Genomic DNA, 12,608 nt, shown 5'->3' on the forward strand with positions numbered 1-12,608 from the left:
ACATTCTGATGTATTAGGGAAAAAATATCACAAACAAAAACGTTGAATTTTTATTTCTACCTTTATTTTATTTTAAAAAAAGGTCAAACTAAAAAGCACTTTATACAAAGTTATCTACAAACTAGACAGACACAAAACAAAGAAAAAAATAATAAAATAAAAAAAAACGAACGCGATTATGGCATATACAATTTTTGACTCAAAAACATTCATATGAGCAATCTTAAAAATTAATCACAAATATTTTTCGATGTATATATATACCTACTTATTTACTTTCCTAATTTCTGATCTAAATATACAAATAAACCAAATTTAAATTAAATAAAAATTTTCAGACTTTTTGGACATTTTTACCACAAATACAAGAAAAAAATCCTAATTATGTTCAGAAAAATTAAATAGGAAAATTGCTTTTGATTGAAAATTGTTGTACAAACGATTAAGAAATTATTTGCTAAAACAAATCGGGATTCTATTTATATATATATATATTTTTAATTAAAAAAATTTACAACTTATATTAAATTACTTATCTAACATAAAATTATGGATTGGCACTGTCACAATAAGGTAGATAGGATAAGATCAAATGATATAACAAAAAATAAAATTGGTGATCAACTTTAATTGTTGAAAATGAGAAGGGAGATATCATATCTGTCCCTAAATATACGTTTTTTGACTGTTTTGATTGATGATAAAATCAGCAATTCAATAAATTTAAACTTGCTAGAATACGGAAAACAGTTACAGAAAACCTTTACTTTTCTAATATACATATACAAAATATTACTGAAGTATATAGTGCATTAGATCTCCTGGGGAATCATACGGACAGAAAATTTATCGCTATTGTAATAAAAGAAAGACGTCAGTGTTTCACACCAGGTTTTCTCTAATATTTGGCCGTTTATTAATTACAGATTTAACTAAAAAGCATCTTAATTATATGACAACACATAAGCCCAGACAAAAATAAATGATAAATATATTGCACATAAATTCATCATACGCAAATTTCTAATTCGTTTTGGTTAACACAGAGTTTGTATGTAGATTTTCGAGTAATTTACTGACAAAAATGGAGAACCATACCAAGTTAGCTAATATAACAAAATTTCTTTTTTTCTTATCATGTGCAATTACTTTATTCTTATCAACAATTTTGTTACATAAATTGCCAATGCAATATAGTAACAAATATGAATAAATTTTGACGACAGAAGATAAATTCATTACGATTTCTTCAAAAAACTGACGTTATTGGATTAAAAACATGAAAAATAATCTGACTTGAAATGGGTATTTCAATATATTTTTTGTTTTTGTTTCAACTTATCTGAAATTTATTTTACTCACTGATCACTGGGTAGTTTTAGGAAGACTGAGGCCAATACCCAAAGTAGTTAGTGCAAAGTATTGATCGCCCCAATTTCTTCTAAAAATGGTTTGGAGAAAGTACTTGGATTTGCACAATATCATTTCTATGATAAAAAAAAAAGGGTATAATTTGACAGTATTTTATTTTCGCCGGCCCTTAATAAATTTCTATCTACAATTAAAATATGTCTGCGTACCGGGAATCCAATTTGTAGAAAGAATTAATAAAAGATTTTAGTGCAATCTAATGAGTATTCATTTCAATAGTTAAAGCTTTCAAATTCATCAATCTTAGCAATAATACCTCAAAATGTTCGTGGGAAATATTATTGGAAAAAACAAAGTATGTCCCACTGGATGGTTTAGACTCAAGAAATTAGATTATTAATTAGTTACCGTGAATTACCATTAGCATTAACAGCTGACTATTTTTTTGATTATCAATCAAACACACTTCTTTTTTCGTCAATTGTAACCGGTTTCGGATTATCTTACATCAATTAAGTACAAGACGAAATATTTACATACTGAAGAGGGAGGTGATCAAAGGGAGCTATTAATGTCTATCGGCCTCGTTAAATGGAGGAGCGAGTATATTTGCTATAATTTTGGAAGTAAACATAAATAAACATAAAAAAGAGTCTCTCGAGGTCTACTAAGAACCAAACTTAAAGCTCTTAGGACCAGTTTTAACTCACGTAGCGGTTGTTGAAAGCTTAGAAAGAATGATTGCCTCGTATCCGAAAAATAAAAAAAATGGAAACGAAGAACAAACTAAGAACGGTGGGTTTTTGAGGGTGAGAACAGAGTTGAGCATAACCAAACTAAGAAAACGGCTAAACATGGGGCAAAATAATAAAAACAATTTTTAAAAAACCCGAAATCTCTGGGTCAAAAATGTTAAACGCAGTTCTACATGGATCTAGTCAAGAGTTCGTAGGACAAAGACGACAGACATTGCAGCGTCGCAAAACAAGTTTTTTGAGTACAAAAGTGGAGGTGTTCAGCAGACTAAAGATACACAATTAGTAATGATGCTGTGGGCAGTTTTTAGCTCCAGGTACAGAATTACATCTTCAAAATTTGGTTTATCAAGTTTTAAATTGAGAAAAAATTCCGTTTCTTTTATTTGTATTAAATAATTTAATATGTATTTTAAGGGCCACTGACCCTTTGCCTTGACTTTTCTCAGTGTACTACCAGCTTCGGGTCCGAGTTTTCTCGTGGCATAGTCCATCAATTTCCGGAATTTTCTCTGTGTAAAATTAAATTTTATAATTATTTATTTCTGTGAGATATTAGATTGGAATCTGATTAAACTAGCAATGGCATTTAAGCCAATTTTCCACTTCAGCTTTTAAAATTCTGGTAAAAATAAAGTACAGAGCGAACAAACTAGTATTCTCTATGTAAAACGTTTTCTAGATTTTTTTTTAAGGGCCTTTTAAGAAATGTTTTTCTTTAGAAAAAACAAACAAATGCTGAATTATGCTTCATCAAAGGGCGATTAAAAAATGAAATTGCCGAATCTTCATTAGAGTAAAACAAATTTACAATAAAAACATATTTTCAGAATTGACTATTACATTTTTTGTCTTCATAAAACAAAGATAAATGTAAAGAATTAAAATAATATAAGAAAATCACAATCACTCTGTGTAACCAGTCTTAAAGGTTTTAAAAACAAACAAAAAAATTAAATTTATACTTGATGAGGTTTGCATACCACAGCATATTCCATATCATTATATATCGTATGGTGTGGAGGTCTTAACTTTCTAATTACACCGTAACCAACAGAGGAATCTGTAGAGTTATTTCGGAGAATCGTTGAATATCCTGGTTCTATGTCTAATTTAGCTGTAGATCCAAAGTGATCCAATTTGTCATAATCACCCTGACTTGTCGTTGAGTCCTAAAAACAATAAAATATGGTAAACGAAAAAGTATTAATAAATTATTAAATAATTGAAACAAAAAATTTGAGGAAACCACTTCTCTTAACGCTACATTTATAAAAGAAAGTTTGCCCCTAATTTAAAAACCGGATTAATTGAAACCGGTGTGTAGGTATCAAATGTGTGGCTAACACGGCTTTCTCTTACTTCTATTTTCCAGGTTTTAACTTACACATTTTCTTCAAACTCCATGAATCTCAGTCATATTACAATTTTAACAGCCTTATTTACCAGGATTTTATCAAACAAAGAAGTCTGCCTACCCCAACCCCTTCTTGTGAACGTTCCTAAAAAATTTCATAAGCAAATATTAAATTTCAATTTTCTCACTTTTATGCACACACTCTCAAAACTCAGATTCAAAGTTGGGACTAATTTGTGAACAGATTATCCTCGAGAATTGATGAATCCTGGTTCTACATCTAATTTAACTGAATATAAAACTCACTTTCAGGTGAAACATTTTCCAAAGAAACTGGATTTGATTTTCTGGTTTCATGATAATGCTACTTCAATAAAACCTCTAAAGCATTGCTACAAGACTGTTCTTATGGTGCCAATGCTGTGTACATATTAACCGAATGTGTCCTGACTTTTACAAATAATTAATAACATAAAAAATAAAGTGGTACTGTTAATAGAAACAGTTATAATAAAACTAATATCAACTTCACATACAGTCTTGATAAAATGTGTTTTGTAAAAACGATGCCAATTACCTCAGATGTAGACGCGTTTTAAATTAAATAGTGTGGTGTCACTTGGAATATTTTAGAATTTGAAATAAGAAATACTTGCCAGTGTTTCATATTCATCTAAAGCATTAAAAATGCATTGAATCGTTTAGACTCCAACATTGAAAATGGTAGTACTGTTTTAAAAACATTTTTGAAATAAAAGTCATTTTTCAAGCATTACACGGTCACACAATTTCACACTGTTAGATTATTTGATCGTGCAACTGCGGCTAGTTATGACGCTGCCGAGTGTCAATTCGTTTGTTAACCTTAAGATTAGCAATAAGAGAGGGTCATGTCAGATTGAAACCTTAAACGTGTAATTTAAAACAATCAAGACAAACCTGAGTAAATACTCCAGTAGTAGGAAAAGCTCTTTCAGTGTGAGTAAGTTCATCGGTACCAAAAGTGCGCCAAGCATCTTTGCGCACCTCTACAGTATCATAGGAAGGTGGTTGTATTCTTGATGGTGGAGGATGCTTTCTGGGGGGTTTCGTAGGCACTATTGAAGGCACCACAGTCGTTGAGCCTGTAGGCGATGGTGCCAATGGACTTCTTGAACGAGCGGTCATAGATAGAGCCGGCGCAAACTCGCCTAATGGAAGACCTCCACTGCAGCCGTCCATTCTAATGGATAACAACTGCTTTATATTTTCCATTTTATTCGTAGTACATCTATAGACAAAAATACCAATCTCTATTTAAAATCTTTAAATAAATAAATAACAAGGAATAAAGGGAAAAGAAATCAAAAGCCGAGAGGTCCAATCAAGGGTAACGTGGACTAAATGGGATATTCCCAATTCCAATCCTGCTGGTATCTACATGGCAAGTATCAACATTTAGAAAAAAAGTTAACGGTTAAGTATGACATCCGCCACCCCATTCTTGAACTCTACTGTTTGGTAGGGGAAAAAATTATTTTTTTCTGTCAACTAGTTTTAGCCTCCTAGAATTTTTCTTTTTGATATAAAAACTCTGAGTTCATGCTATTTTCTAAAAACCTCAGTCGAATTACAACGCAGTCCACAAATGTATAACAAAACTATTATTACCATTACCTAAAATTGGGGTTAATTTTAATATGAGTAAGTTAATAAATAACTTAATTGATTACTGAATAAGCAATGTGTACGGAAAGAAATCGTTTCAATGTTTTTGTCTATTATCAACTAGTTGCAGGAAAGGCATTCAATAAAAATTAGAATTGAGAATTTTAATATGTAATTCTTAAAAATAATAAAATACAGTTATCATACCAACAATACACACTATATTCTATGCACTTTTTAAAATACGTTTGATGTAGTTTTTTCTTTTTATTGTACTTTTGACACGAAATTCGGGGCGGTACTTTCAAAGTTTAAGTCTTACAGCATAAGTAATATTGCACCGATTATGCCAAACTTACTATTTCTGTCGGAAGAGAGGATGAAAAATTTTCGGAGGGTAGAAATTTTTGGTCGCAAAACATAACCGTTATACTTAAGCTTCATGTCATTACTTCCGTATTAGCTTGATTCTTAACTATTCCTAATTTATAGCACCATAAATTTTAAACTTTTTTGTATATAAAAAGGTTTATAAGTAAAAAAAAATTAGAATTACAAACTAAGGACAGTAAAAAATGAGTAGCTTCCACCTAAAAAACGAAATCTTTCCGTGTAACCACGGCGATTCGGGAACACACAAATGTACAATATTTACGAATGTTAACTCATATTACGGGGAATAAATCGCAAGGAAAGATAGAATGCAAGGATACTAAAGCAACTTCAACCAGAAAATTTCTAGAGAACTAAAATGCAGATCCAAGAGGAATGAAGAGCTTACCAAAAGCGTTTGACTTAAGTAGTTCTCAAACAAAAAAGGCTTAGAATGAAGATAAAAATAATTTTTCAATCAAGGAAGAATTTCATTTATTTTCAACTAAGGCCAAGGTAATAATTACCTAAATATTTCCTGTGCATGGGCATGTTCAAAGTCAAAAGAACCTTCGCCACTATCACACTTACGGCCAGCTTCAAATGTAAATCGGCCTCGTTTATGCCCATACCGTCTAATGAACCTAAAAATTTAATAAATTACTATTATTAAGAAGAAATATTAAAAAAGAAGAAATATTATGAACAGAATTATCGTCGGCAAAATTAGAAAAAAAAAAAAACTGGCAACTAATAAATTTGAAATTTTTTTAGGAAGGCAATTATATTTTTTCAAACTTTATTTGAGCTGTTGATAATTGCTCTCACCCTCGTAAGATGAAGTTTTAAAAGTTTTCGGTGACGATGTTTAATCAGAAATCTATTTTAACGACCATTTGAGGAAAAAAAAGTTAGCATACCGGTCTGTGTGAATGTGCGTGTCTTTGTCAGGAAAACAAAAACAGGAAATATTAAAGATCTTGTACACAAACACTCGATAGTTTCTTTTACAACAATAACAGAACTGTCAAATCTTCTTTTAAAAATAAATTTTTGTTTAGTTATACATTATTAATCGAAAGTCTTGCCTAATTTTGTTTTTGATATCAGTTTGTTGCATTGTTTTTCGAAAATATAGCTAAAAACTGATAATCGTTTAAAACAAAAATCACAATTCCGGTTGGTTGACTTGATTATTATCTTTGTACTCGATAAGACAAAAATCAAATAAGAAGCCTTCTGCTTCTTTTCATTTTTGCGAGTTCTGTGAATACATACTTGTCGACTTAGACACGAAAACAGAACTCACCAAAATCAAGACTTTTTTTTTTAATACTAGGAGCTTCCAGTCCAAGATTTCAGGTGAAAACTGGCATTTGAAAATTTGATATTACAATGCTACCACTAACAACATAAAAAAAGTAAAAGTTCAAAAAGAGATAAGAGGTTTCTTAACAATGCCAACGATGTAACAATTGAGTTTACGTAATAAAATAACCTGTAAGGCCATTTAAATAAGATCTCCTGACTTTCAGGTTGCTTCAGCTGAAGTTCAATCGGTGCTACAATTAAAGTATATTCAGCTCCAGGAGATAATCCGCATCTCTGAGATGCCTCTGAACTCACTAGGGTCACCGTATAAACACCTATTTACAAATAACGAATATTACATTGTTATCTTGAATTATATAACGTTGTATTGTCAAATGACCTTCAACTTAAATAAACTTGTATATTAGTGATTATGATAACATAGCGTTAGTCAAGAATATTCATGGCCAATTATAAAATTAAAGCAAAAAATTTGACACAAATATATTTTATATAAGTATATTTAAAATAAATATTTATAAGCAATCAAAATTACCGTCACTTGAAGGGCTGTATAGTTCATTATCTTCTTCTACAGTTCTTCGAGAAATTGTATCTTGAAATGCTACTCTTTGAAAAGCAGATATCCAATCTAAACAATCTTCATCAGATGTGCCAGCAAAATGATGGACACTTGTTTTGGTAACTACCTGTTGTAAAAAGCCCATTGTTTTTTTTAAACACTCATAAAAAAACAGACATTTTAATACAACTTAATAAAGACATCTTAATAATTTGCTTACAGTAAATTTGCTTAATAAAATACTTACAGTAAATGAATGAGGCTGACTTTTCTGGACATCGTGAGTTATTTTTACACAATTTTCTAAAGTTACAATGGATCCCGATAAGTTTTTCAATTTATCTTCTTCATTTTCATATATTTCTAATCTTTCAATGCCAGATATACTGGCTGGAAACAACTGGCAAAACCTTCTCTGCCATTTCTGAAAGAATAAAGTGTTGTTGTCATTATTAAAGTAGTTCGTAAAAAGAAAGTAAAAATAATAAAATAAAACAGAACTTATGTTTTACCTTTTTAAGACCTTGTGGTGGAATCAATAAATAACCTTCTTTCAGGGGTGCTTCTAACTTTACAGCCATCCCTCATAATTTAATACTTTAATGATAAAAACAGTATGTTGAAGACTATCCACATAAAAATCATGAAGTGATGATGCAGAAAAACCTTGAAAATGCACTTCAACTTTCTAGCTAATTCACTAAGAACACTATACAATTAATTAACTTAACTCATCAACTACTAAACAGTAACTCGAAAATTCAACTGTATTGCTGTGAACCAAGTCGAAGTCCATCACATTCCTTCTTTCCTCATTCCATATCCGTTTGGGAAATTCCAAGAAGTATTATGAAAACAGGGATATTATTTAGTAAAAGTTGCACACACTCCAACAGGTGGCAGACCTTATCAACAACTTTGTAAGTCGGAGGGGGGTTTGTCAGTTTACGTGAATGCCTAAAATGTTTTAGGTTTAGACCGTTTAAGGTTAATTAATTGGTGTTTGTAGGTTTTTTTTATCAATTACAACACAAAATAATGTATTTCTTTTAGGCAGTTTAAATGAGCTTTTTTATATTTGATTATTTCTTGAGGTAAAATGTGTATTTCATTCATTTATGGCCTCTAGGAATCGCCACCGCCTTGATGATGCTTTCTATCGTTTTAAGAATTGTTCGCGATTCACTGTCAACGTTTACTGGAGCACTCCATCGGGACTAGTGTATTATAACTGTTTAGCTTCTGAACAGTTTCTTGATGTCAACACATATGAAACGCACACATGGGTGTTTGTGAACGTTGAAAATGGCAATCGCTTATGGGCTGATGGTTGTTTTGAATTCTGCGCTAATAGCTGGAAAAAAGAGTTAAGTCTAGCCAAGGAATCTGGTTTGTTGGATGAATCACATTTAGAACCTTTTCGTAAACTTGTTAAGATAACTTATCCAATGCATAATCTCACACATCTAGCTATGGAAGCTGTGCGGGATACTAATATTTCATTTGAAGATGTGGATAAGTTAGAAATACCTGTTACTTTACAATCAGACTTAAGAAAAATGATTTTAACTAAACGCTGCGCACAACTGCATAACAGAGAGTGTAACTGTTTAACGAAGTTATTTAAGATATTTAACCATCAATTTTAAAGAAAGGAACAAGATCTGAAGTGTACGTAAAGCTATTATTCTTATTATTTATTTATTTTTTATTTGAGGTGCGTCAACATCTAAGGTTACTGGCGCCCGGAGCTTTTTTCAGTGCACTGCCGGCCTCCTTACAGTGTTCTCTCGTTAGAGACAACACTGCCCATCACCGGACTGTGAGCTGTAAGAAGCTCCTAGGAAGAGAAAATCTAGGGTCAGCAGCTGGATTCGAACCTGGGACCTCCGCGTGGGAGTCCAGTACGCTAACCGCATAGCTTATCCCTTCCCATTATTATTATTATTAACACCACATAGTATGTGCAAGAGCACGGACCATAAACATAAAGATGCACTTTTCCTCTAACTCAACCCTTCCAAAGTTTCTTCTTAAGGATCCTTTATCAGAAGCATCCTTTTTTGCAGGCAATTAAGTATGATATCCTTAAGTTCCCCTAAAAATACCGAAATTCCTTGAGTGTCTCTCCCGAATTTACCAAACCTAGATTGGCGTAACGAAAGCATGACCAATACCAGGGGGTGAGTAAATGAACTAAGTATAGTGACGATAAAACCATTTTACACATAAATTTATTTAGTAAAATCATTTAAAAGTTAATGAATAAATTTTGATAGAAAGTAATTAATTATAAAATTATATTTCTTCATGATTTTTATTACATATCTAATTTTCAATTCGTTTCTTTTTGGGATTACTTGATAACCAATCTGAAATGACATTATAAAATAGACTAGTTTTGAACCATATGGGTCTCAAGATAGAAGTTTGGTATTTAACCTCTTATTGAGTTAAATCCAAAGTAAAACTGCAAAATTATAAATGCTCCTCTTTAGTCTGCCTACAGTGATCTAATATCCCATCTAATGCCGCTTTAAGAAACTCCACAAAAGTAGTCCTGTAGCCCAGAAATCTCTCTTAGACGATCCTGATATCCCTTCCCGTCGTTTCAAGCATCAGTGGGCTTGAGATTTTTTAACTTTCCAGTGAATAGATCTTGCATTCTCCTTTGATATTTTTTCTTCTGTAGTATTAATTGTGCCAGATTTTTGTTTGTTTCTTTCTTTATTTCATATCTCTCAGAGCTTCGGATCCTGTTTTGTAAAGATCTTTTAGCTAATCTCCAGCTCCTGACACTAGACTCCTCTCGTCTAATACACCCCAACCTTTAAATGATTTTGTACACCTAATTTGTATGATTTAATTGCAGATGATATGGACCTGTAACAAAATGCTGCGACTTTTTGCTAGGAAAATGAAATTAATGATGCTGTGGGAATGAATTGAAAATCACCTTGCTATATCAGCATCTTTTTTTCTAAGTATTTCTTACTTCATTCTGCGGTCATTGTTTGTTTTCGGTCATTACTTACTGCCAGAATGTCTGGCAAAAGTGTGAAATTTTTGTCTATTGCTCAGTCCTAACCCAAAACGGGTCTATATTAATTGTTAGCCTTAGCATTTTAAATGCTCTAAAACTATAATGATCACTAGATGAAAGTGTTATTATTACGAAGTAAAGAAGTATCTGATGTCCATTCAGACGGAACTACAGATTAAGATAACTGATATTTTTTGGCGATGATTTATGGAAAAATGTATTTTTTGTTTTTTATATGTAAACAGATTTTCTCAAATAAAATCTAACTTTTGAAGTTCCTTCTTTTATGCAATTTGTATCCCAATAATTTTAAATTTTATCAATTAAGAAGAGGTAACTTCATTTACCATAAGATGAATATTTTCTCTTAAGTTTATGAGATTGGGCAGAGGAAAGCTTGGATTTTATTGTAATTTTTTCAAGTATAAAATTATTATCAATAGCTCAAATGACATTTAAAAAGTATTTTTGCTCCCTGTAGGGAGTGCTCCTCAATTTAGTGATTTCTTACAGTCTTATAATTTAATGCTCACTTAAAAATTACAATATCTTTTACATGCTCTTTCGTCAACTCGTACAATTGAATGTTCTCTAATCTTCTTTTTCCTTCCTTACTTGACTTTACGCCTTGTCATCGTCATCAACAAAAAAAAACCCGGACGCATCTTTATGCATGTTCATACATTAATCTTGCCTTTTACTGACTATTGGTCGTTCTTTTTTATTCACATCCTTATTCTTTCACGTCAATGAGAATGATATTTTCTCTCATGTTGCTAATCTTAGAAAGTCAATTTCTAATGCTAGTATTTCCTCGCATTGTTCTTTGTTCAATACCAAGTGTCTGCTTGGTTAATACAATACATTTCTAACAAATATTCTAAAGATTTTGTAAACTGTAGCATATTGGTAGGGATTAAGTATAGAGTACAACAATCCCATTCAACAATTTCTTTCTTCTTGATTTTTTCAACTATAATTTTAGCTTTTGCTTCTTTGAAACGCTTTCCAAACATCTTTATCGCAGACCAACCAGTAGATTCTCTGTCTTATGTAAATTGCAAATCAGCGTCCATTAATTTTTTCAACATGTAGCCAACATCATCTGTATCTCTACAATGAAAACTTGGAAATCAGCCAACATAGATCAGATAAATATAAATTATGGAATGCAGTCTTCTGCTACAAAACTTTTTCCACTTTTTTTGAACGCTCTTCAACTTATATTAAAGAAAGTTGGCTGAATACTTTTCTATTTATTTTTTAAGTACATAAAAGTGTTAAAAATTATGTAGTTGTGGCCAAAGTTCTCATTTTTTTATAGCTTGGACCAGCCTCAGAAACTCTCAAAAAATACTCTTAACAACTGACGAATGAAAAGACAAATAAATGATAATTAAGAACAATTAGTAAATATAAATTGAGATTGGGATCAGGAATTCATCCATGAGTTTGCCAGATAGAATAAGAGTGGTCTTGAAGAAATAATAAGAAAAACCAATCATAATTAGCCGTGAACTTTCCTTAGTACAACCCTTCGCTTTTTACATCTCGTGTACTCTGCGGGATACTTCGTTTGCCCGGAGCCCTGTTTTTCGAAGTGTGTTAAGTCTGCGGCCATTAACTTATGGGTGCAGAGTAGGTCTCAGTGGACTGAACACCACTGGGCAGAGACAGGCGAAGGAGTTCATTAGAGGCTATTCGCCGAGGCTGACAGCAGAATTAATCCATCAAGGCTGTGGGGCTATAAGGATAATTGTAGGCCTATTAATTGGCCACTGCAGGCTCAGAAAACACATTCGTTGCATGGGCCTGGCAGACGATAGTCTTTGTAGGCTCTGTCAGGAAGAGGAGGAAACGGCACTACTCGTAGTGTCAGTGTGAGGGGCTTGTTTGACTAAGGATGTTACTTCTTGGGGAGGAAAAACCAAGGCCTGTGAGCTTTACCCGGGAATCGCTCTCCAGAATTAAGAGTCTGATTAAACGGACGGGTCTGGAGCGCAAGCTCTAAAGTTGGGGAGCCAGAATAGATCCAAAGGGGTCGCAGTGGCGTAGCCTTGAGGCCGCCCTAATCTAATCTAATCTACTTCTTGTGTAACAAGCCTATTTAGTTGCTAAAAAATTCTTCAAGATACTAATTCTTGTTAGGTAAAAGAACTTAGTATTTAC

General features: G+C 32.2%; 1 protein-coding gene across 5 annotated transcripts; it reads right to left on the reverse strand.

Annotated features, from left to right (window-relative positions):
* Window positions 1-42: 42 nt before the first annotated feature.
* Dok (docking protein homolog) lies at window positions 43-8,537 on the reverse strand. Of its 5 annotated transcripts, none has more exons than XM_074140729.1 (8): window positions 7,909-8,537; window positions 7,644-7,820; window positions 7,370-7,523; window positions 7,001-7,148; window positions 6,030-6,146; window positions 4,423-4,705; window positions 3,110-3,298; window positions 43-2,638 (listed from the first exon to the last, which is right to left on the reverse strand). In XM_074140729.1, exons 1-8 carry the CDS (start codon window positions 7,975-7,977, stop codon window positions 2,387-2,389), a joined length of 1,389 nt encoding a protein of 462 aa, XP_073996830.1. In that variant the 5' UTR covers window positions 7,978-8,537; the 3' UTR covers window positions 43-2,386. The 5 variants fall into 5 exon arrangements, with proteins under 5 accessions (XP_073996830.1, XP_073996829.1, XP_073996832.1 ...); XM_074140728.1 differs by having other exon boundaries at window positions 4,423-4,753; XM_074140731.1 differs by having other exon boundaries at window positions 43-3,298.
* Window positions 8,538-12,608: the final 4,071 nt, after the last annotated feature.

This window comes from Rhodnius prolixus, unplaced genomic scaffold (genome assembly GCF_049639745.1).
Source record: "Rhodnius prolixus isolate KJV_2025 unplaced genomic scaffold, Rpr scaffold_6, whole genome shotgun sequence".
In the NCBI taxonomy this organism is placed as follows: domain Eukaryota; kingdom Metazoa; phylum Arthropoda; class Insecta; order Hemiptera; family Reduviidae; genus Rhodnius; species Rhodnius prolixus.

Excerpts from the sequence above, each read along its gene's own strand:
- Dok (XM_074140728.1), bottom strand. The coding sequence starts at position 7,977 with ATGGCTGTAAAGTTAGAAGCACCCCTGAAAGAAGGTTATTTATTGATT. Across the intron at positions 6,147-7,000 it reads TTATTTAAATGGCCTTACAG|GTTCATTAGACGGTATGGGC; the intron begins GTTATTTTATTA and ends TTAAATTTTTAG. Across the intron at positions 2,639-3,109 it reads ATGATATGGAATATGCTGTG|AGAAAATTCCGGAAATTGAT; the intron begins GTATGCAAACCT and ends AATTTTACACAG.